Raw genomic sequence first — 24,553 nt, 5'->3', positions numbered from 1 at the left:
AAAAAGTGCAAGAACTCAGGACTTGAGCCCTGGTAGTAAATGTTATATCTATAGTTGTTACACCCATGTGGGATTCATCTTCACCTTCTTCTTAAGCTCCCCATGTTTGATGGTCTTGTGAGGAGTCTTGACTGGGTACGGCTTTGCTAAGCTTTTATTGATAAAATGTTTTTGCCTCTCCGTCACCTTAGGACAACTTTGCCTCTGTTCACTTCTATCAATGAAATGGACCCTTTAACACCCTCACCCGCTTTCTCTCTCCTCTCCTCTCCCCCTGCTCTTTTTTGACCTTCTCTTTAACACAAGTGGAGCTAGAGATGCTTCATCAGTTATTTGTAAGCACAATGCTGCATATTCTTTATTCTGTGAGTGAAAATGATATGATTGCCAAAATAATAATGTTCATTTATGACATTCTAATCATGATTGCATTTACCTAGCAGAATATTAAAACGCTCTGATCAGATAATTAAAAGGGCTTCAGTGTGCATGCTTTGATGGTATTCTCCTATTACATAGAAATCATGTTTCTAAACTTGTTATGGAGTGGTACTTACCTCTGCAAATTATTACGAGTGTTCTGTGCTGGAATTTAGCAAATTGGACCCTTGATATTTTCCTTGTTTTGAATAATAAGCACTTACGTAATTGCACAAGGAGCTATAACATTACTACACTGTTATGTGGTTTCCACATCATTTGTAAATACATTTCTATTTAATGAAAACAGTTTCTATAAAATAAAAAAAGATATATATATATATATATATATATATATATATATATCCCTTTTCATATTCAAGACATAGGATTTAATTTCTGTCTGTATGCAGGATATTCACACTGACAGCAATAAATATCTTATTTCATGTTCATTCTGTGAATGTAAAGCAGACAATTTTTGCAATATTTCTAAAAACTGACTTAAAGGGGTACTCCACCCCTAGACATCTTATTCCCTATCCAAAGGATAGGGGATAAGATGTCTGATGGTGGGGGTCCCGCCGCTGGGGACCCCCGCATTCTACCATGCGGCACCCACCTGTAACGGCTTCCGGAACCGGTGGAGGCCCTCAGGCTAATACCATCCCGACCACGAGAATGGAAGATTGTGACGTCACGACTCCTCCCCCGTGTGACGTCACACCCGCCCCCTCAATGCAAGTCTATGGGAGGGGCGTGGCAAGTCTTATCCACCCCCTTATGCGAGGGGGAGTTTTTTTGTTTAAAGTCACATACAAATCTATGTGACTTCTGGTGCATCTGATGATGTTACTCTGGAGCTGCAGAGATTGCCCGGGACTTTTAAACATCCTACCAACTGTCCAGCAGGCAGGTGCAGAGAATAGTTAGTGAGGGGGGAGGGAAATAAAGAGTGGATAGGAAGTTGGGAAATGAGGTTAGGATATGAGGATGTAATATGAGGACAAGACAAGCCATCATACAGCTACATCAACAGGTAGATAAAATAGAATAATTATTTTCTCTTGGAATACATCAATAAAAAAATGAAAAATAAATAAATACATTAAATAAAATAGCTTGATACTGAATGCCCATAATAGACCAGACTTTATTTAATAATAAGAGCATGTCTGCATTATAATGAACCTTTTTTTCTTGACTTCTTTATTAAGTATTTGGCACACAAGGAATAGTAATGTCTTAGTTTTAACCTTGGCCACTACAAAGGGTACATAGGGTACACTGGGACCAAATTGCGGAGGATTTAACAGTGTATTTTTACCTTTTTTCTGGCATATGTACATTGGACAAAGTGGTGTTTGGGAGGAATGGCCCAAGTAGAGGTTGCCACAATGCTTGAATGGTGAACAAGTACCAATAAATCCCCATTGTTTTTATTTATCTTATGTGTCCATTAGTCTGAGGACAATACTAAGTAATCTGTAAGTATTGACGAGTTTTGTATTCACGCTTTTGTCTTATGGTAAGATCTCACTGTAAGTGCCAGATTTCTGAAATTTATTTTTTTCTTCTTGCTCATATAGCTTGTCACTTTTCTTGTTTCACATTAACTATTTCCTTCATCGTTTGACATTACTTGTTGAAAATGTCTCCTTTTCAAATGTGGACACAGGCTGGGACCTTGTGAAGCACTGTCCTGGGAGACCTCCAAAGCATTTAATCACCAACATGGTGTACAGTTTAAAATTAAAATGACTTCCCTGCTGCATCGGTCACCTTTATTGTTCAATGTTTTTTCCACAAGGCACAATGAACTGCAATAAAACCTCTGGAACTTTATTTATGACACTGTTCCAAGAGAAGCTGGTTATAAAGTGAGCTTCTCTCATTTTACTGCTTTTCCAATTTTTATTGAAAGTCACAATTAAACTCAGACAAATTCATTTTATAGTCTTTTAAGAGGCCACCATATCCTCTCTTGGAAAAGACACTGAGTTGTTAAATGCTATAATAGTCTTTTTGGGCAGAGTAATGGACCAAAACCATAGAAAATACTCAGCTTGACCCTTTATGCGGTTGAATTTCCTATTTATATTACAAGGAAACAGGCTGTATCTCTTACACTCGAGTACTGAGTTCATTTTCATTTGAGGGACACATTGGAAAGCAACTACACTGAGCAGCTCTTATTTAGGATTTACCTGTAAATGTTACAGTGTCTATAAAGACTGGAGTGTTTCACATGGACAGTACTCCATATTGTAGTATAACCAGCTGGAACGCACGGCATCGCCTGCCAGTACTTGCCATCTATACATATTGTAATTGCTATTTTTATTATGTTTTATAAAACAAAGATGGAACAAATTTTGGTTTATGTTTTCAGAGGTTGTTTGGTGCAATTTTATTCAGTATAGACATGCTGGTCTTTATATTGCAAATGCCCTAAATTACTTGGACTATATGTGACTGCATTTAAATAAACATTGGCAAAGAATTGTATTGTCACATATAAAAACAACATAGACAGAAAGATTCAGACTAGGACAGCATGATTTTCTTAATTTGCCAAATATTAGGTTGTACTATGATTGCATTCTGCTGCATGCAAAACATCTGTAAAAACCTGGACTTTTTACAGATGTACTGCTAAACTTAACACCTTTTTACAGTGAACCCGCCCCTTTCATCTCTAGATCTAAAAAACTTTGACCTGACTCTCCAGTAGGAAGGAGGCGGTGGTTCTAGCATGCATCCATTCTCTATGGAAGCCACTGGGGATAGTCATGGCTTATCTGGCTTATTTCTGTGGATAGGGGATAAGTGTTTACCACTGGAATACCCCTTAAAGTGTATGAATCTCGAGAATTTGTGTGAAATCTGTATAAGTTTATGGTATATTCCCTTGTGGATATTCATGAATTATAATTGTATATTTTTTTTATACATGAATTATAATTTTATAATTATATATTTCACTTTAAAGTTTCCCTCTACCTAGTAGTAAAACACCAGAGAGAAAAAAGATACAATAACTGATCTTATGTTTTTTAATAGGGTTCATGCATCTGGTGTACCAGTTGTAATGTGAGACTGCTCCAGATGCAAGATCCTGTTAGGATGCACCATTTGTGACATCAGTGGAATTCTTGCAACGTATAAATGTGAACCCAGACATAGTATGTCACTTAGCCCTTTTTTAGCTTTCACTTAACCCCTTAAGGACCACAGGTTTTTCCGTTTTTGCACTTTCGTTTTTTCCTGCTCACCTTTTAAAAATCATAACCCTTTCAATTTTGCACCTAAAAATCCATATGATGGCTTATTTTTTTTGCGACACCAATTCTACTTTGCAGTAACATCAGTCATTTTACCCAAAAATCTACGCCCAAAATGGAGAAAAAAAATGATACCTTCTCTTTATTCTGTAGGTTCATACGATTAAAATGATACCCTACTTATATAGGTTTGATTTTGTTGTACTTCTGGAAAAATCATAACTACATGCAGGAAAATGTAAACTGTTACACCGAGTGCTCCAGGTCCCTGCTCCTCCCCGGAGCGCTCGCGGCGTTCTTCTGTGTTCAGCGCCCCGGTCAGACTCGCTGACTGGGAGCGCTGCACTGTTATCAACGGCGGGGATGCGGGTCGCATCCCAATCACCTCACCTGCTCCGTCCTCCTGCTGTTCTGTCCCGGTGCGCGCAGCCCTGCTCTCTAGGGCGCGCGTGCGCCGGCTCTCTGAAATAATTGGTGCCTGGCCCAATCTGTACCTACACCTTCAAAACATATAAAAACCCACTTCCCCTTCCTGTCCTTGCCGGATCTTGTTGCCTTGTGCCCTGAGAAAGCGTTTCTGTGTGTTCCATTGCCAGTGTACCCAGACCCTTGCCGTTGCCCCTGACTACGAACCATTGCTGCCTGCCTAGACCTTCTGCTACGTCCGACCTTGCTCTTACCTTGTCCTTGTGTACCGCATCTGTCTCAGCTGTCAGTGAGGTTGAGTCCCTATCGGGTGGAACGACCTGGGGGTTACCTGCCGCTGCAAGTCCATCCCGCTTTGCGGCGGGCTCTGGTGAAAACCAGTAACCCCTTAGATTCCATTCCCCTGGTACGGCCCAGGCCATCACCTCACTGACACAGAGGCTCCACCACCAGTGTCCTCTCCGCATACCAGTCCGGATCCTGACAGTCAGTGTCCTCTCCGCATACCAGTCCGGATCCTGACAGTAGTTCCGGCCATGGATCCCGCTGAGGTCCCGCTGCCCAGTGTCGCTGACCTAACCACCGTGGTCGCCCAGCAATCACAGCAGATCGCGCTACAAGGACAGCAGTTGACTCAGTTGACCGCTATGCTGCAACAGCTTCTGCCGCAACAACAGCAACCATCTCCTCTGCCAGCTCCTGCATCTCCTCCACAGCGAGTGGCGGCTCCCAGCTTCCGCCTGTCTCTACCAGACAAGTTTGATCGGGACTCTAAACAGTGCCATGGATTCCTGTCCCAGTGTTCCCTGCACCTGGAGATGATGTCAGACCAATTTCCTACAGAACGGTCTAAGGTGGCCTTAGTGGTCAGCCTCCTCTCTGGAAAGGCCTTGTCATGGGCCACACCGCTTTGGGACCGCAACGATCCTGACACTGCTACAATCCTGTCCTTCTTCTCAGAAGTACGTAGTGTATTTGAGGAGCCAGCCCGGGCTTCCTCGGCCGAGACTGCTTTGCTGAATCTTGTCCAAGGGAGTTCTTCTGTGGGCGAATACGCCATCCAGTTCTGCACCCTCGCCTCAGAGCTATCCTGGAATAATGAGGCCCTCTGTGCGACCTTCAAGAAAGGCTTATCCAGTCACATCAAAGATGTCCTGGCCGCACGAGAAATTCCTGCTAATCTGTCTGAACTCATCCATTTGGCCACCCGCATCGACATGCGTTTCTCGGAAAGACGCCAGGAGCTTCGTCAGGAAAAGAATCTTGTTCGCACCAGGCGGTTTCCCTCCCAGGCTCCTATCTTCCAACGTCCTTTGCAATCTGTTCCTGTGCCTACCGCCGAGAAGGCTATGCAAGTGGATCGGTCTCGCCTGACCCTACAAGAGACGACTCGCCGTAGGGATGAAAACCTGTGCCTATACTGTGCAAGCACCGAACATTTCCTAAAAGACTGTCCTATCCCCTCTCTGCATCTGAGAAACGCACCCACTAACCTAGTCAACGTAGGAGAGTCGTTGCTAAGAGTGAATTCTACCTATCCACGATTACCTGTGCGGATTGCTATACCCACTAATTCTACTTCCTTCTCCGCTGTGGCCTTCTTGGACTCGGGTTCAGCAGGAAGTTTCATTGAAGCCTCCCTAGTAAACAGATTCAACATTCCAGTTACCCGTCTCATCAAGCTTCTCTTCATTTCATCCGTCAATGGAGAGAGACTGGTCTATACCGTGCGTTACCGCACTCAACCGCTACTCATGACTGTAGGAGTTCACCATCATGAACATATTGAATTTTTTGTTCTACCCAACTGCACTTCTGAAATTCTTCTGGGCTTGCCCTGACTCCAACGTCATTTGCCTAGCCTCGACTGGGTTACCGGGGACATTAAGAGCTGGGGATCTTCTTGCCACAAGCGATGTCTTCACCCAGTTTCTTCCTGCCAAGTCTCCATGGCTACTCCTTTGCCAGGTCTTCCTAAGGCCTATCAGGACTTTTCGGACGTCTTTTGTAAAAAGCAGGCAGAGGTCTTACCACCACATAGACCCTATGACTGTCCTATCGACCTGCTCTCTGGTACCACACCGCCCCGTGGTAGGATTTATCCACTTTCTGCCCCAGAAACCCAAGCTATGTCTGAGTACATACAAGAAAACCTCAAAAGAGGTTTTATCCGGAAATCTTCTTCCCCGGCTGGAGCTGAATTTTTCTGTGTTGCTAAAAAAGATGGATCTCTCCGCCCTTGTATTGATTACCGCGGACTCAATAAAATTACCGTAAAAAATCGCTATTATCTGCCTCTCATCTCCGAACTTTTCGACCGACTGCGAGGTGCTAAGATTTTCACCAAACTAGATCTAAGGGGCGCATATAACCTCATCCGTATTCGAGCAGGTGATGAATGGAAGACCGCCTTCAATACCAGAGATGGTCACTTTGAATACCTAGTTATGCCATTTGGTCTATGCAATGCCCCAGCAGTCTTCCAGGACTTTGTTAATGAAATTTTTCGAGATATGCTGTACTTTTGTGTGGTAGTCTATCTTTACGACATCCTCATTTTTTCCTCCAACCTAGAGGAACATCGCCTTCATGTTCGTCAAGTGCTTCAGCGACTACGCCAAAATGAACTTTACGCCAAAATCGAGAAGTGTCTTTTCGAACGCAGCAGTCTTCCCTTCTTGGGTTGCATTGTGTCCGGACAAGGTCTTCAAATGGACCCGGTTAAACTTTCTGAGGTAATGGATTGGCCTCGTCCTACTGGCCTGCGAGCAATCCAAAGATTTCTCGGATTTGCAAATTGCATATGCATATGCCCTGCGTCCCCAAGAGGTTAAAGTTAATTTATTTTTAATTTATTTCAAAACATTGCTTCCATTTTCCTATTATTATAATTTTTTGGAAATTGAACGTTTTCACACTTGTAAATCAATAATAAATAATGAGATGAATAATGAAATCAATAATGAATAATCAAGTGCATTACTACTAGAGAGCTTTTATGGAATCTGTCAAGACATTCATACTGTCCAAACCATGGAGAGCATGAAATAGTGACCGGCTCCTTTATTACAACCAGCTATGTATAACTGTCAAATGCTGAAACATTTCAGAGAAATCATGGTTTACAAAATAAGCTGGTAATGGGGTTAATAGGCTGTATTGGGGGGTTTCTCATGACTCCATTTAATATCTTCTGTATGTACACTGCTCAAAAAAATTAAGGAAACACTTAAACAGTGCAATGTAATCCAAGTCAATCACACTTCTGTGAAATCACACTGTCCACTGAGGAAGCAATACTGATTGACAATCAATTTCACATGCTGTTGTGCAAATGGAACTTCTCAGTTCCTATGCTTCCCGGCTGATGTTTTGGTCACTTTTGATTGCTGGCGGTGCTTTCACTCTAGTGATAGCATGAGACAGAGTCTACAACCCACACAAGTGGCTCAGGTAGTGCAGCTCATCAAGGATGGCACAACATTGCGAGCTGTGGCAAGAAGGTTTGCTGTGTCTGTCAACGTAGTGTCCAGAGCATAGAGACGCTACCAGGAGAGGCCATTGGAGGGCAACAACCCAGCAGCAGTACCACTACCTCCGCTTTTGTGCAAGGAGGAACAGGAGGGGCACTGTTAGAGCCCTGCAAAATGACCTCCAGCAGGCCACAAATGTGCATGTGTCGACTCAAACAGTCAGAAACAGACTCCATGAGGGTGGTATGAGGGCCCGACGTCCACAGGTGGGGGTTGTGCTTACAGCTGCAGGACATTTGACATTTGCCAGAGAACACCAAGATTGGAAAATTTGCTACTGGCACCATGTGTTCTTCACAGATGAAAGCAAGTTCACACTGAGCACATGTGACAGAAGTGACAGAGTCTGGAGACACTGTGGAGAACGTTCTGCTGCCTGCAACATCCTCTAGCATGACCGGTTTGGCAGTGGGTCAGTAATGGGTGGGGTCGCATTTCTTTGGGGCGGCCGCACAGCCCTCCATGTGCTTTCCAGAGGTAGCCTGACTGCCATTAGGTACCGAGATGAGATCCTCAGACCCCTTGTGAGACCATATGCTGGTGCGGTTGGCCCTGAGTTCCTCCTAATGCAGGACAATGCTAGACCTCATGTGGCTGGAGTGTGTCAGCAGTTCCTGCAAGACGAAGGCATTGATGCTATGGACTGGCCCGCCCGTTCCCCAGACCTGTATCCGATTGAGCACATCTGGGACACCATGTCTCGCTCCATCCACCAATGCCACATTGCACCACAGACTGTCCAGTAGTTGGGAGATGCTTTAGTCCAGGTTTTGGAGGACATCCCTCAGGAGACCATCCGCCACCCCATCAGGAGCATGCCCAGGCGATGTAGGGAGGTCATATGGGCACTTGGAGGCCACACACTACTGAGACTCATTTTGACTTGTTTTAAGGACATTACATCAAAGTGTGATCAGCCTGTAGTGTGATTTTCCACTTTGATTTTGAGTGTGACTCCATATCCAGACCTCCATGGGTTGATAAATTAGATTTCCATTGATAAAGTTTGTATGATTTTGTTGTCAGCACATTCAACTATGTAAAGACGAAAGTATTTCATACGATTAGTTCATTCATTCAGATCTAGGATGTGTTATCTAAGTGTTCCCTTTATTTTTTTGAGCAGTGTATTATTGGTTGTCTGGTTTAGAATATCATTTCAACAACAATAATTGTTTTTTTATATAGCGCCAACATATTCTGCAACACTTTACAAAGATTGTTGTCACTGTCCTCAATAGAGCTCACAATCTACATTCTTGAGTGTTGGAGAAAAAAAGAATGCGTGACTCACCAACTGACGTCAGGATAATGATGTTTATGCTGAAATGCTGCAGGAGAGTGGAATAGGAGTGGGGCAAGGCAATGTCTGTTTCACATCACTTGATGCTACTTCTGGCCTGGGAGGCCGGAAGAAGCGTCAGGTGACGTGAAATGGATGTTGCCTTGTCCACCCGCTCCTATTCCACTCTCCCTCAGTGTGACAGCATAAACATCATTATCCTGACGTCAGTTGGTGAGTTGCCATGTCTTTCTGATTTTTTTTTTCATGCATGATTATTTACTTCTATTTGACATTGAGTACCACACTGACACAGAGATGACCGCTATTCCTTTCATTTGTGGCTTTGTTTGGTGATTGTGGGGACCATATTCAAACCTGCAGTGCATGTTTTTTTTTTTTTTTTTTGCGCCAAGAAAAAAAGAACGCCCAGAAGAAACTCATACAAACATGAGGAGAACATACAAACTTTATATAATTGTTGCCCTTTGTGGGATTTGAACCGAGGACCCCAGCACTGCAAGGCAACAATATTAACCACTGCGCTGCAAGGCAACAATTTTAACCACAGACAAGAATTATTTTCAAATACCATATTAGAGATGTCTGAGATGTCTGATAGAAAAGCCCATCATTGTAAAAAAAAAAAAAAAAAAAAAAACATTGTAAGGTTTCAGACACATCTAGGATTTGTGGATCCAGTAGCCTAATAACATTGGAAAATTCCAAAACCGCCTCCAGCCGTATCGTGGCTAGATATACACCATATCCAATTGATTTCAATGAGCTGCCTGGGGTCAGGACATTTTCCGACTGTATCCATTTCTTGAACATGACTAAAAAGCGCAGCAGACCACGGTGGAAAATTAGCCAACCGGAGACATCAGCTGACTCTGGCGGCTCATTGAAATCAATCAATGGAGTACGGTGGGGATTGGGTAGAGACATAACATTTTATGTAAATGCCCCCTAAAAATGCTTTTAAAATACAGCAGTCTTCATTTTCCAATCTAAAGAGAAGGAATACAGCATATACATACTAGGAAAATTACATTTTAGAATAAGGGTCGATGCACATGTTTGGCATATTTGTTGTAAAATGTTTACAATGTGTGTACTTACATTCGTACACTGTAACAGCAATGCTAATAGAAACTTAGGGGGAGATTAATTAAAACTTGTGTAGAGGAAAAGTGGAGTTGCCTATAGCAACCAATCAGATTGCCTCTTTCATTTTTAAAAATGCCTCTAAAAAATAAAAGAAGCAATCTAATTGGTTGCTATGGCCAACTGCACCACACCATCTCTACACAGGTTTTGTTAAATCTTCCCTTTAGTCTTGCGATAGAGATCACCGACTTGAGCTTTATGCCTATACATTATTAAAATTTTTAAAGAAATACACAAATACCACTGTAAAATGTGAAAATATCTGAAACTTACTATAGTAAAACATAAAATAAAAAGGTCTGCACTAGTAACTGTTGCACCAGAACAGAATCACATCATTCAAAGCCCACCATTCCCTGCCCTTGGATATGAAAATCTTAAAACCTGAAATAAAACATGTATTTCTGAATTTCTTCAAAGTTATGATTTCCATATGACAGATTAAATCTCCATATTTATGAAGGGTTTTTAAAATCCTATTCACGCCTCATGTTCCCTTTCAAGTACCTGGCAATGGTGATGTAGGTTTTTTTGTAGGCATATTTAATGTATGAAATGTGAATAAGCATACAAAAGAATTACCTTTCGGAAAAAGTAGAAAATAAACCTCTGTTGTAGGTTCGGGTGTTTTATGATCTGAGTGAAGATGAATTATTGACTTGTATCTCATTTTTTTTTTCCAATATAAATACATCTGCCTCCAAATATGAGGCATTTTATATAGCTAAATTTATTGACTTGTACTGAAAATGTGTTTGAAGTATGTTATGAAGATTTGGAAGGAAATTTAAATGTAATAGTAAATAAATGTAATAAAAAGTGAATACACTAGATGCATTAGCAAGAAAAAGAAACATAATACAATTAAATTATACCTGATTAGCAACCCATTGCCCACCCCCACTCAAGGAAAGTATGGAAGTCACTATGCCAGGTTATTCATTTCATCCACTTCCACTCTTGTCTCTGCAGTAAACAAGCCTTATTTCCCCTTCCATATGTCATTACAGAGCACACAAACACTTCCTCATCACCCGTGTGCCAGTGTGCTCCTAAGTGACTCATTGGCCATTAGGTTGCATTAAGTAAATTGATTTGCCAAGTTGGAAAATCACTTCTAGCAAATTTAAGAGAATAATAGGGAAATTTGTTCTTTGATCTCGAATACTGACTTTACACATTTACATCAGTGGTTCAAAGCCTGTGGCTTTACTGCATTTTCATTTATACAGTTCTCATAAAACTCAATAACAAATCCATCTTCAGTAAGCCTTTTAAGCTTCCCCACAGTGATAGCTACAAGGTTCAGAAGTTGATCATGTAAAGGGGTTGTCTAGCCCCAGAAAAAAAATACAGTTGTTGTTGTACAGTTTTTAATGAAAAATTGAAAAAAAAATAAAAAAAAAACATTTTAAAAAGTCATACTCACCTGCCTTGATACCCCCTTGGCTGCAATTCCAACTCTCTGCTCAGTTTGTTTTTTTGGTTCCTTTGAGGCATCAATCTCCCAGTATAGGCCCACTCAGCCAATCACTGACCACAGCAGTGACCCTCCTCAACCAGTACCAAGCTTAGCAGGCAATGCAATCTATCACTGGAAGAGGGAGCAGTGGTGGGCAGTGTCAACTGGAAAAGCTAGAATGGCAGCTTTTAACATTTGTAACTTTGAGAAAGTTTAATAATTATAACAAAAAATGTGGCTCCAACCCCTTTTCTTATCCCACAACAGAACTCAAAGTGTGATTAGCTTATAAAAAATACCAAAAACATGTCTTCGCAATTCACTGGTTGATGTATATGCTGTAAGTGTCCCCACACAGTGGTTGTGATGTGAGTTGCAATCTGCAAAGAGTTTTGCTAGCATGTTGCAATGTTTTATTGGATTTGTATCTCATTGCATGTTTAGGTAACTGAAAAGTCAGGAATATACCCTTTTTCATCTGCACTGTTCTCTGGTTGGACAAGACACTATAACTCACTACTTTGTGTTTATTTTCATGTTCCACTAAGTTCAGAAGACAATTTTTTTTAAGATAAATGATGGTCATCTAAAAAAAAAAAAAAATGATTGACCAATGGTGAGGCTCACGTATGTTTTAGCTGATAAGGCCCCCTTAGGGAACAATTGAAAAGCCATGATCTAGACTATTCAGCAGCCAGGGTACAACATTTTGGCTATAATAGCGTGTGGGCTAAGGTGTACACCTGGAAATTAAAACTGGAACAAATTAAATAGATGACACGTCCATTTATCATGTCTTTTGTAGTTAAATTGCATTTGTTTTGTTGTTGCTTACTGTATCACTTTTTTTCTTTATGGTAAAAAATATAATAGAAACTTTTGTGCATTCAGCATTTTCTACAGTGGGCTGCAGAGTCCAGCAGTGTGAAAACTTACAGAACATAGTTCATAGAGACTGTGTGACAGCTACAGCTAGAGAAGAATATAAGTCACGTGTCCCAAAGATAAAAGTGAACAGATAAATGCAGTTTGGGACCTAATTATTCTCTACAAAAGATAGACAGGCAAACAGACAGACAGACAGACAGACAGATAGATAGATAGATAGATACCAACAGATGCACAGCAGCAACTCCATAAGGTGCAAACAAAGAGTGTCTTTATTCAATGTGAACTTCACGTTGAATAAAGACACTCTTTGTTTGCATATTATGGAGTTGTTGCTGTGCATCTGCTGGCATTAAAGTGGACCCCTGGACCTGGGCTCTAGCTGACGGCACCAGTGCTTCTTTTCTGGGATGTGCGGCTCTCCTTTCGTTTTTTTTTTTTTTTAGATAGATTGACAGCACTGTGGATGGAATAAAAATAAAATAATTCCTCTTTCAATCCGTCTCCATTGTTCTAGATAGATAGATAGATATTAGATAGATAGATATATAGATATGATATATATATATATATATATATATATATATATATATATATTCTTGCTTATTGACAACTATTCAAAATATTTCTCTGAACCTTTAAAATCCAGATGGAGCAAATCTCCCAATGCCAAACATAATTTCACACGTTGTGTTTAGTTACCATCATTCTAGAGTGAAAATCTTGAGAGTTTCTGAACAATCTTGTGAAACATACTAAGATTTCCCCCATTGGTACATTGTCAGACGTTGTTCTAGTGACATATCAGATATAGATTAGAAGAATCTGAATGTATAAGGGATTTTTTTCACAACATTTTCATTTATAAACATAGACACATAAAGGCTTATTTTGTTATGGGAATTATTGTATATCTATTTTTTTCACCAATTAATGCACTATATAATGTACAAAAACATTTTTATGTGTGCAATTGCACCATTTTTTCTCCACAGACTTCACTGCACAATCTAAATTATATTTTAATGTTATGGCATGTAAACTTCTTGGTATTACACATCTCTAGATAATTCATTTATCTCTCAAGTGTTGCATTATTAGACCACTCCTTCAAGTCCTCAGAGTTGGTGGGCTCCAATATGTTTTGTTCTTTCCCTTTGGTCTGGTGGTGATAAAAAATGGCAGGTGAATTACCACCCCTGAGAACAGTGGACATACCATCATGGCTCGGCATGCCAGCTCTTCCCCCATTACCCAGATTTAAGTCCTGAAAGCAAATTGTCTAAAAATAAGACACTTGTAAAAATAATGCCACCCTGACTTACTACTGGGACATTCTTCGATACTGATCGCTCTCATTGAGGAGCTCACCAGAACAACTCACGCATTGTAAGAGTTTAAGAAGGCCCTATAATCCAACTTAACCAAATTTCCAATAGTATCCTCCTGATATCAGTCATTTATCCACCAACATGCTCTTCCAGGCCTACGTTCATTAGTTCCTGAGTTAACAGGGTATCTCTCTTTCTGATGAAAAGGTGATTGACTACCATACTTAAAACCTTTCAAGTGAACCATTTCAAACTATCAACTAGATGTTATCTCCCACAAGCTTTTGTTGGAGATGTCAGGAACATATTGGAATCCTCCTTTTGGAACGATAGAATGAGTGACTTGCACAGTAGCTTGCCCTTACTTCTCACTTACCTTGAACCTGGTGATTCTTGCTAGCTTCTCAGCCTCCTATCACTCAGTTTTTGAGTTCTTCTTACCTGCTGGAAGGTCTTGTCCCTTTCCATCCTCCTCATCTAGAGATTCTGTTCATGTATAATTTATGGGACATAACTTTTTTAGTGTGCCTTATTATTATTATTGCCTTAGGTGTTGCTTGATTCTACTATTAACCCCTTAAGGACCAAGCCCATTTTCCCCTGAAGGACCAGGCCAATCTTATTTTTGCATTTTCGTTTTTTCCTCCTCGCCTTCTAAAATCCATAACTCTTTTATATTTCCATCTACAGACCTATATGAGGGCTTGTTTTTTTGCATGACCAATTGTACTTTGTAATGAAACCTCTCATTTTACCATAAAATATACGGGGAATCCCCCCAAAAAATTTTTAGGCAGGAAATTTAAATGAAAACCACAATTTTGCACATTTTGGAGGGTTTCATTTTCACACTGTACAATTTATGGTAAAAATGATGTGTTCTTTATGCTGTGGACAATACAATTAAAATGATACCCATGGCTAGATACTTTTATATTTTGTACCGCTTAAAAATTTTTTTTAAACATTTTGTTAAAAATCAGTAATCTGAAAACACCCTATTTTGACCACCTATAACTTTTTCATTTTTCCGTATATAGAGCGGTGTGAAGGTTCATTTTTTGCACCATCATCTGTACTTTTTTACGATACCACATTTGCATATATAAAACTTTTATATAATTTTTTTGTTTTTTTAATAAAATGTGACAAAAAAGCAGCAGCAATTTTTTACGTTTACGCCGTTCACCATACTGGATCAATAACATTATATTTTGATAGTTCGGACATTTACGCAGGTGGCAATTCCAAATATGTTTATAAAAAATATTTATGCTTTTTGGGGGTAAAATGGGAAAAAACGGACAATTTTATTTTTATTGGGAGAGGGGATTTTTATTTTTTTACATTTCTCAACTTTTTTTTACACTTTTTATGTCCCCATAGGAGACTATCTATAGCAATCATTTGATTGCTAATACTGTTCAGCGCTATGCATAAGACATAGCACTGATCACTATTATCGGCTATCTCCTGTTCTGCTTGATCTCAGACCAGAACAGGAGATGCTGGGAGACGGACGGAGGCAGGTGAGGGGACCTCCGTCCGCCATTACAGATGACCAGATCACCACGGCATCGCTTTGGGCGATCTGGTCATCCATTTTAACTTGCGCATTGCTGCAGATGCCGTGATCTGTAAGGATCACGGCATCTGAGGGGTTAATGGTGGACATCAGCGTGATCGCGGATGTCGGCCATTACCGGTGGGTCCCCGGCTGCTGGTAGCAGCCGTAACCTGCCGAGTATGACGCGAGCACCGCTCCGATGCTCGCGGTCATACACAGGACGTAAATGTACGTCCCGGTGCGCGAAGTACCGACAAACCAGGGCGTACATTTACTTCTGTGATCGTTAAGGGGTTAAGGAAACTTGAACTCACTATTTTTCATCCTAAACCCCTTGTGTAATAATTTCACAAGGCTTTAATAAAAAATTCAGCCTTACTAGTAAACATACAGCCTAATGAATAGTTACAGTTTCCTCCACCTTTCATCACCTGGAATTAAAACTAAATAACATATTTCATCTCTAATATTGTACATGGCACAATCTGACTTTAATAGCCAATAAAATTCTATAAAGTGCATAATTTTGTCCTTGAGTTGCAAGACACCCCTCTCCCCCACCTATTCTGTGACATGAGTTAGTTGTAGCTTATGGTTTACAGACACTTTTATGACTAAATTTACTGAAAGATTTTCATTATCAAATTAATTTTTAGCAGAGGATGCTACTATTACCACTCAGAAGGCATTTATTAGAATAAATACATAATAACTGTGTAAAAGATTATCATTTAAGGGCTAAAAGATAAATGCTTTATAATTCAATATCTTTTTCTAAGCAAAAAAAAATCCTAAAAAGACAAGGTTAAGAAAAGACATATATTAGTGAAGACAACCGTCCATGTTTGTAATTCATTTTACTTTTAGACTGTTGGTATTTTCAAAAAGCGCATTAGACCTAGAGTAAGGAATAAAACTCCCAGTAAAACACATATATGAATGTGCAGCATCTGAAGAACATGGACTGAGGCAATATGTTTTGTTGCTGCTGACAAAGGTAGTTTGTTTCAGGTCTTAAATGCGTTGTACAGTATATTCAGTGCAATTTCAATTCGTTCCATCTGGGGGAAATGGGTTTATTATGGGCAAAATGCATAAAAAAAAATGCTGACACGTAAAGGAATTGTTGTTTGATTTATTAGGCAGCATGTCTTTGGTAATGTCTTAGTGCAGTTCATCTGACTTTGTACAGTTTTTAGAGAGAGTGCTTGTTTGTATGAAATACTCTTGCTGCATCTTGTTTGGAGATTGAAAGGAACCCTTGGGATATATATAAGCAAATTGGCAATGAGATACAGTTCACATATATGGGTTTTCGGGAGATTTAGAAATGCAATACTACAAAGCAATGCAATATTTATTCATCCAAGGATCAGATGAAAGTTTAGATCAGTATAATAATGATCAAAAATATAGTCGCCATTACATAACTTTTAAAGAACAAAGTAAAAAAAAAATTGTTCCAGTGGGATCTGTGTGCATACTGTAGAACAGAATCGGCTTTATAGAAAAATGGTCCTTTAATTAAGATGCTCTTTTCCGCCTAGAACAAAAGGGCTTAGAGTTGGTTTCTCCTTCATGACCCTTAATCCAATTTCTTACCTCCTTGCTATCTAAAGGTGTCCATACACTTAGACAAAAGTCAACCGAACCCGACTGTGTAAAGTGATTGGAAGCCTCCAAATCTTCTCACAACAGATAGTGTTGGGGAGAGAAGGGTCTAGCATGTAATATTTCAACTGCCTGACCCTATTGTTCTGAGAAAGATTAGCCACCTCAAAGCTGTCTGGCTGCAGCTTACCCCTCCCTATAGAGGGTACATGAACATTCCACCGTGCTGAACATTCATGTGTATGGTGAGACTGGAAGAGATTTGGACAAACTTTTAGATGACAGCTTTTAAGAGTGTATGTGCACCTTAAGAAACAATATGCACCTAGCAGGCTGGGTCTGCTCTCTCCAAAGGCACCATTGCAGCCACATGGGCTGCCTCTTTTAATAGCTAATGACTATTCAATTTTAGCATGTTGCTTGCTCTTTAGATAAGTGCAAAACTATTTTTGACTCCCTTTCCCTTTTTGGTATATTAATAACTTAGGTGTAACTTTGCCTATCTATAAATAACATAGTAATCCTGGTTTTCAAAATTTTGGATACTGATTACAAACCTAAACTATTACTATTATTTGTTTTCAGAGCCCATGGACCAGATGCCATGATTCTTGTTGATGGGCAACCTAGACAGATTAAAGGAGACCTGGGTCTTTCCCAGATGTTACACATTGCTACACAGATTGCTTCAGGAATGGTTTATCTTGCATCTCAGCACTTTGTTCATCGGGACCTGGCCACCAGAAATTGTTTGGTCGGAACAAACCTGCTCGTGAAGATTGGTGACTTTGGCATGTCGAGAGATGTGTATAGTACAGACTACTATCGGGTAAGGGTAATTATCAATTTATATACATTATTAGGACTTTATAAGTGTTCTGCGGAACTTTCGAAAACATTTGTTATGACTATGATACTACACTGGTTGGTTAGGGCAGGAATGGGTGGAAGAACAATGTAATGCTGGAAGGCAGAGAATGGCAATATGACTATGATTGATATAGGATGCTAGACTAGATCTTTTTATGTTACTCACTATTATGTTACTTATTATTTCTACCTGTATTTTTGTCTGTTGCCAATATCATTGTCAACTTTATAAAATATTATACTCTCTTTCAGTATTTCTATTAACACATCAAGTTTGTTGTATAAAATTATTATAGTTGGAAATATAGTTGTACTGTAGGTTGGGGAATTACCCCTAATGTGTACCAGCCTTTACTTAATGCAGACCTCTTAGCAGATTTTTATGGTATAAACTAAGGGCATGGCTGTGAGGGGCTTTGATCCTTAATCCGTACATACCTCTCATTAGTTAATCGACATCTCAAGGGTTGAGCTATCTAAAGTCTAAAAAGATATGTAAATTAGATATTGGAGCCCACAGGGCATTTCCCTCAGCTACTAGAGCCTAACATAGTTCAGCCCCTTCACCAGTTAGTCACTGGTCAACTTCTCTACCCCCTATTTACAGCCACTAGTCTGTACTGTGTTCCCCACATGTACTGTCGTATTCAATTGCGACACAGACAAAGTGGGCGATTGAAGCTGTGGCCTCGCTTGTCACCCTCAATGTCCTAATGCCACCAGAGAGATCACAATACATGTCTTTCACATCTTTTGTCATTAAAACAACTATTTATCTATCATTTATCTATTTTTTATTTTGTTTTAAAATAACTTTTTGTGTAATAGCCTACATTTGGATTTAGTTGTAAAATGGTATTACTGCAGTCAATAGGGCACTATACATTAAATATTTAATTAAATGAATGCATCAAAAGCCTGTGGACAGTCTGTAAAGTAGCTATTATATGGATTTTTGATACACTGAGCTGACTTGCAAAATGCTGGCAAAAAAAGTGATAATGGATAAAAATGTCACATATTGTGTTTGGAAGTAGGGGGGATAATATTCTGTTACATGGGAGTAAAAGGTATGTAAAAACTGTAAAAGTGAGAATTAGGCATTGTTCTGATGAGAAGGATTCCTCTGCCTTTTTATCGATTGTGACACAAAAAGTAGTGCTGCCATTTAGGCATGCAGAGTGTTGTAAATCTGTAAGACAGTTTGTAAATAAATAGCCCGAGGCATGGATAATGAGTGCAACTAGCATTTTTCTTATAAAGAAAATGATAATAATAAAACAAATTATATGTATATATTTTTTGTATAATATATAGGCATCAAACATGTGCAATGGCAGCTTTGAGACTACCACATTTAGCTAACTTCACATGGGTAGTAGTAGTAGTACCTTAGCTCACTTTTATTTATCCCATTTTAAGGTATTGCTCTCTCTCTCTCTCTCTCTCTCTCTCTCTCTCTCTCTCTCTCTCTCTCTCTCTCTCTTTCTCTACATATAAATATATATATATATATATATATATATATATATATATATATATATATAACATGTGGTGGCCCAGTACGGGAGGTGTTACCCAGTGCTCCTGCTGCCCTGACAGGCCGCCTTCTTCAGTGTCCCCAATGCAGAGTTATACCATGTGATATGTCATGTGATTGTTACCCAGAAGGTACCAATGTCCAGGTGTTCCCAAGAGTGACCTAGGGGCTCCCTGCTAGTCTCCTCCATATAAGCCCTGGGTTGAGCTAGCTTCTCTCTTTAAGCCCTGCTCTTCTGCTAAGCTGAGGTCCAGTGCAGTCGTGCCTAGTGTGTGTGTCCAGAGTGTTGGAGACCTCAAAGTTGAGTCCTGCAGCAACCATCAAGTCAAGTAAGCTAAAGTCACATATTTATGAGTCAAGTAAAGTCAGTCAAGTCAAGTCAAGTCTGTCAAGTCAGCGTGGTCTGCATTCAATTGTCCAGTCCTACTACAAGTCCCAGCTAACCCTTAAGGTCTCTGCATCACTGGTCACCTCTTCGGGCTCTGGCTGAACTGTATAGACTTTACCAACTGTCTACCCTCAGTAAAGCTACCGTTGTCTGTAACTTGGCGTCAGCGACTTTATTGCCCCTCGTGCCTAGCCCAGGATCCAGCAGTATGCCTTCGGGTGTTTATAGGCTAAACCAAGCCTTGGTGTCACAAATACAAGGGGTTAATGTCATCTGCCCCTAGGGTATCAAACATCTGCCCTGGACCACACAACCCGCCACCACATATATGTGTACATATATATATATATATATATATATATATATATATATATATATATATAAATATAAATTAGCTGTATGTAATCTGAAGGTATATGTGAATCTAAGGATGTACTGTGTGGGAGTGTGGTGTGTCATGTTATCTTTTGACTATGTATCTAAAAAGAGAATCTCTAGCTCGACGTTTGCTTCTGCTGCACAACAAATCCCCAGATGACTCTGTGACACTAAAAGACATTACATTATACTGGAAGGCATTAAAGTGTAAGACAAAAAGAGTAAACATAAATGACGCCAGCTCTGACACCTTATAAATGCCTTGCCCCTTAGAGCTTTGTGTGCTAGGAGAAGCCATATGGAGCCGCCTGAGATCTCTCAGGCCTAATCTGTTTTATAAGTGCATATGTTTGAGAAAAATCCCGTATGTTTGAGAAAGTGTAGCAGAACATTAAATTATTTGGTAATTAAAAGAATGACTGTCCTTTCCATCATAGTCCCTACTGGGTGATCCTGAAGGGATATTTGGAAAAGTAGCCTGTGCCGAATAGTTAATGCTTCAAAACTGAAGTAGCTGCATTAGTCCCTCTGGAATAATGAAACTTGACTCAGCCAAATTATTTCACATTGAGTTTCATCCTTCCCTTTGTATATTCCCCCAGAGAAACCTTTATCATTTTCTACGCACAGTCAACTCGCTATTACACTGCAGAAGAGGGACCACACGGAAAACTTTGTTCTATAAAACACTGGGCCTCTTGGGGGCCACCTGACGTATTTTACTCTAAATAGTGCTAATTGTTTCCAGCAGATTTTAAGATCACATCCAAATGGTTTTTTTTTCTCCCTTATTTCACTTTGGAAAAGAAAAATGTACAATGTTAGCCTGTTCCATCTTACTGCCTCTTGTTAGATCACTTAGACATCCATTGATTATCTCAAAAAAGATTCTTGGCAAAAGTTAGGACGGCTGTGTAAGGTGCCTCAGTTAGGGATGTCAGCTCAGTATTGTGACAATGGGACCAGATAATTTTCTTTATTTGTATTTGTGTATTAGTATTTATCACTATATTTAGCCACAATATCAAGTACTTGTCAAGTGCAAGTTCACTTTTTATAAAGAATTTACAGTCCTAGGAAATTATTATATTTTTTTTAATTGTAATTTTTTTTTATTATAATAGTTTAAATATTAAAGGAAATTTGCAGCAAAAAAAACTAAACGTATCCCCTATCCACAGGATAGGGAAAAGTGCCTAATCACGGGAGGTCCGAACGCCCCCTCCATGTATCTCTATGGGAGAGGCTGGGATGCAGCTTCCCCGCGTCTCCTATAGAGGTTTATGGAGGGGGCGTGCTTCATGCATTACCCGGCGCATAGCACGGCAATGCCAGGGCCTCATGCGATCAGATATTTATCCCCTATCCTGTGGATAATGGATACGTTTTTTCGCTGCAGATGTCCTTTAACATGTCAGTGTTATACAATCCTAACATAGTAAAATAGTTAATAAGGTTGAAAAAAACACCAGAGTCCATCAAGTTCATCCCTAATGAGTCCCTACTGAGTTGATTCAGGGGAAGGCAAAAAGTCCTCATACTAGAGGTAAAAATTCCTTCCCAACTCCAAATATGGCAGTCAGAATAAATCCCTGGATCAACGTTTTGTCCCTATAAATCTAGTATACATTACCAGCAATGTTATTACTCTCCAAAAATGCATCCAGACCCTTTGAATTCTTTTACAGAGTTCCCCATGACCACCTCCTCTTGCAGAGCGTTTCATAGTCTCACTGCTCTTACATTAAAGAACCCCCATCTGTGCTGGTGTAGAAACCTTCTTTCCTCAAGACGTAGAGGATGCCCCTTGTTATAGATACAGTTTTGGGTATAAATAGATCATGGGAGAGATCACTGTAAGGTCCCTTTATATATTTATACATAGTTATTAGGTCTCCCCTAAGCCTTCTTTTTCTAAACTAAATAACCCTAATTCTGATAATCTTTCTGGGTACTGTAGTCCTCCCATTCCCCATATTAAACTGATAGTCCGTCTTTGAACCCTCTCCAGCTCCACTATATCTTTCTTGTACACTGGTGCCCAGTACTGTACACAGTATTCTATGTTTGGTCTGACTAGTGATTTGTACAGTGGTAGAATTATTTCCTTGTCGTGGGCATCTATGCCCCTATTGATGCACTCCATGATTTTATTTGCATTGGCAGCAGCTACCCGACACTGGTCACTACAGCTAAATTTACTGTTAACTAAGACTCCTAGTATATAATCCCAGCCCGGAAAATTTTTCCCCATGTGCATAACCTTACATTTATCATTGTTGAACCTCATCTGCCACTTCCCAGCCCAAACCTCACACCTATCCAGATCCATTTGTAACAGTGCATTGTCCTCTATAGTGTTTACCGCTTTACAGAGTTTAGTATCATCTGCAAAGATTGCTTCTTAACTATTCAACCACTCTACAATGTCATTAATAAATATATTAACTAGAACAGGACCTAAGACTGACCCCAGTGGTACCCCACTAGTAACAGTCACCCAATCAGAATAAGTTCCATTAATAACCACCTCCTGTTTCCTATCACTAAGCCAGTTACTTACCCACTTGCACACATTCTCCCCCAGCCCAATCTCATTTTATGCACTAATCTTTTATGTGGCACTGTATCAAATGCTTTGAAAAAAAATACAGATATACGACATCCAACGATTGCCCCTGGTCCAGTTTGGAGCTCACTTCCTCATAAAAGCTGATCAGGTTAGTTTGACAGGACCGATCCCTCATACAGCCATGCTGATATGGAGTCATACATTTATTTTGATCAAGATACTGCAAAATAGCATCCCTTAGAAAACCCTCAAACAATTTACATACAACTGAGGATAAACTAACAGGCCTATAATTCCCGGGGTCACCTTTTGACCCCTTTTTTAAATATTGGCACTACATTTTTCATGTTCCAGTCCTGGGGAACAGTCCCTGTCACTATAGAGTCCCTGAATGTTAAAATTAGGGGTCTGTCTATTACATTACTTAATTTCTTTATAACACGGGGGTGAATGCCATCTGGACCTGGTGATTTGTCTATTTAGATTTTTTGCAGGTGGCACTGTAATTCTTTCTGGGTTAGACAGGTGACCTGCACTGGGGAATTTATCTTATCTTGTTGTATGTCACCTGGCATTTCATTTTGAATACAGTGGAGAATTTTTTAATATATTAGCTTTTTCCTGATCCCCGTTTATAATTTCTTCTTTATCATTTTTTAAAGGGCCAACACTTTCATTTTTAACCTTTTTGCTATTTACCGTATATACTCGAGTATAGGCCGAGTTTTTCAGCACGATTTTTCGTGCTGAAAACACCCCCCTCGGCTTATACTCGAGTGAACTCCCCCACCCGCAGTGGTCTTCAACCTGCGGACCTCCAGAGGTTTCAAAACTACAACTCCCAGCAAGCCCGGGCAGCCATCGGCTGTCCGGGCTTGCTGGGAGTTGTAGTTTTGAAACCTCCGGAGGTCCGCAGGTTGAAGACCACTGCGGCCTTCAACATCATCCAGCCCCCTCTCACCCCCTTTAGTTCTGTACAGTACTCACCTCCGCTCGGCGCTGGTCCGGTGCTGCAGGACTGTCCGGTGAGGAGGTGGTCCGGTGGGATACTGGTTCCGGGCTGCTATCTTCACCGGGGAGGCCTCTTCTAAGCGCTTCGGGCCCGGCCTCAGAATAGTCACGTTGCCGTGACAACGACGCATAGGTGCGTTCATTGCCAACGTACTTCTGCGTCATTGTCAAGGCAACGCCTCTATTCCGGGCCGGAAGCGCGGAGAAGAGGCGCCCCCAGTGAAGATAGCAGCCCGGACCACCTCCCCACCGGACCACCTCCTCACCGGACAGCCCTTCAGGACCGGACCAGCGCCGAGCGGAGGTGAGTACTCAGAACTAAAGGGGGTGAGAGGGGGCTGGATGATGTTGAAGGCCGCAGTGGTCTTCAACCTGCGGACCTCCGGAGGTTTCAAAACTACAACTCCCAGCAAGCCCGGACAGCCGATGGCTGCCCGGGCTTGCTGGGAGTTGTAGTTTTGAAACCTCTGGAGGTCCGCAGGTTGAAGACCACTGAGGGCGAATGATGAGAAGAGGATGATGAAGGGGGGGTGTGGGGATGATGAAGGGGGGTGGGGATGATGAAGGGGGGGTGTGGGATGATAAGGGGATGATGAAGGGGGGATGTGCGGGATGATAAGGGGATGATGAAGGGGGATGTGTGGGATGATAAGGGGATGATGAAGGGGGGATGTGCGGGATGATAAGGGGATGATGAAGGGGGGATGTGCGGGATGATAAGGGGATGATGAAGGGGGGATGTGTGGGATGATGACAAGGGGATGATGAAGGGGGGATGTGTGGGATGATAAGGGGATGATGAAGGGGGGATGTGTGGGAT

General features: G+C 40.7%; 1 protein-coding gene across 7 annotated transcripts in view; it reads left to right on the top strand.

The window, feature by feature from the left end:
* The window catches only part of NTRK3 (neurotrophic receptor tyrosine kinase 3), a 688,036-nt gene that overhangs the window by 597,017 nt on the left and 66,466 nt on the right, over positions 1-24,553 (top strand). For 5 of the 7 annotated variants that reach the window (XM_056571897.1, XM_056571898.1, XM_056571892.1 and 2 more), the window contains one exon: positions 17,560-17,809. In XM_056571897.1, coding sequence (XP_056427872.1) covers positions 17,560-17,809 — 250 coding nt within the window. The remainder of the gene's footprint in view (positions 1-17,559; positions 17,810-24,553) is intronic. The other 2 variants (XM_056571895.1, XM_056571896.1) reach the window with 1 other exon arrangement.

This window comes from Hyla sarda, chromosome 4, assembly GCF_029499605.1.
Source record: "Hyla sarda isolate aHylSar1 chromosome 4, aHylSar1.hap1, whole genome shotgun sequence".
NCBI lineage: Eukaryota > Metazoa > Chordata > Amphibia > Anura > Hylidae > Hyla > Hyla sarda.
Note: the sequence above shows the minus strand (reverse complement) of the source record. Positions and strands in the feature narration are given on the sequence as shown.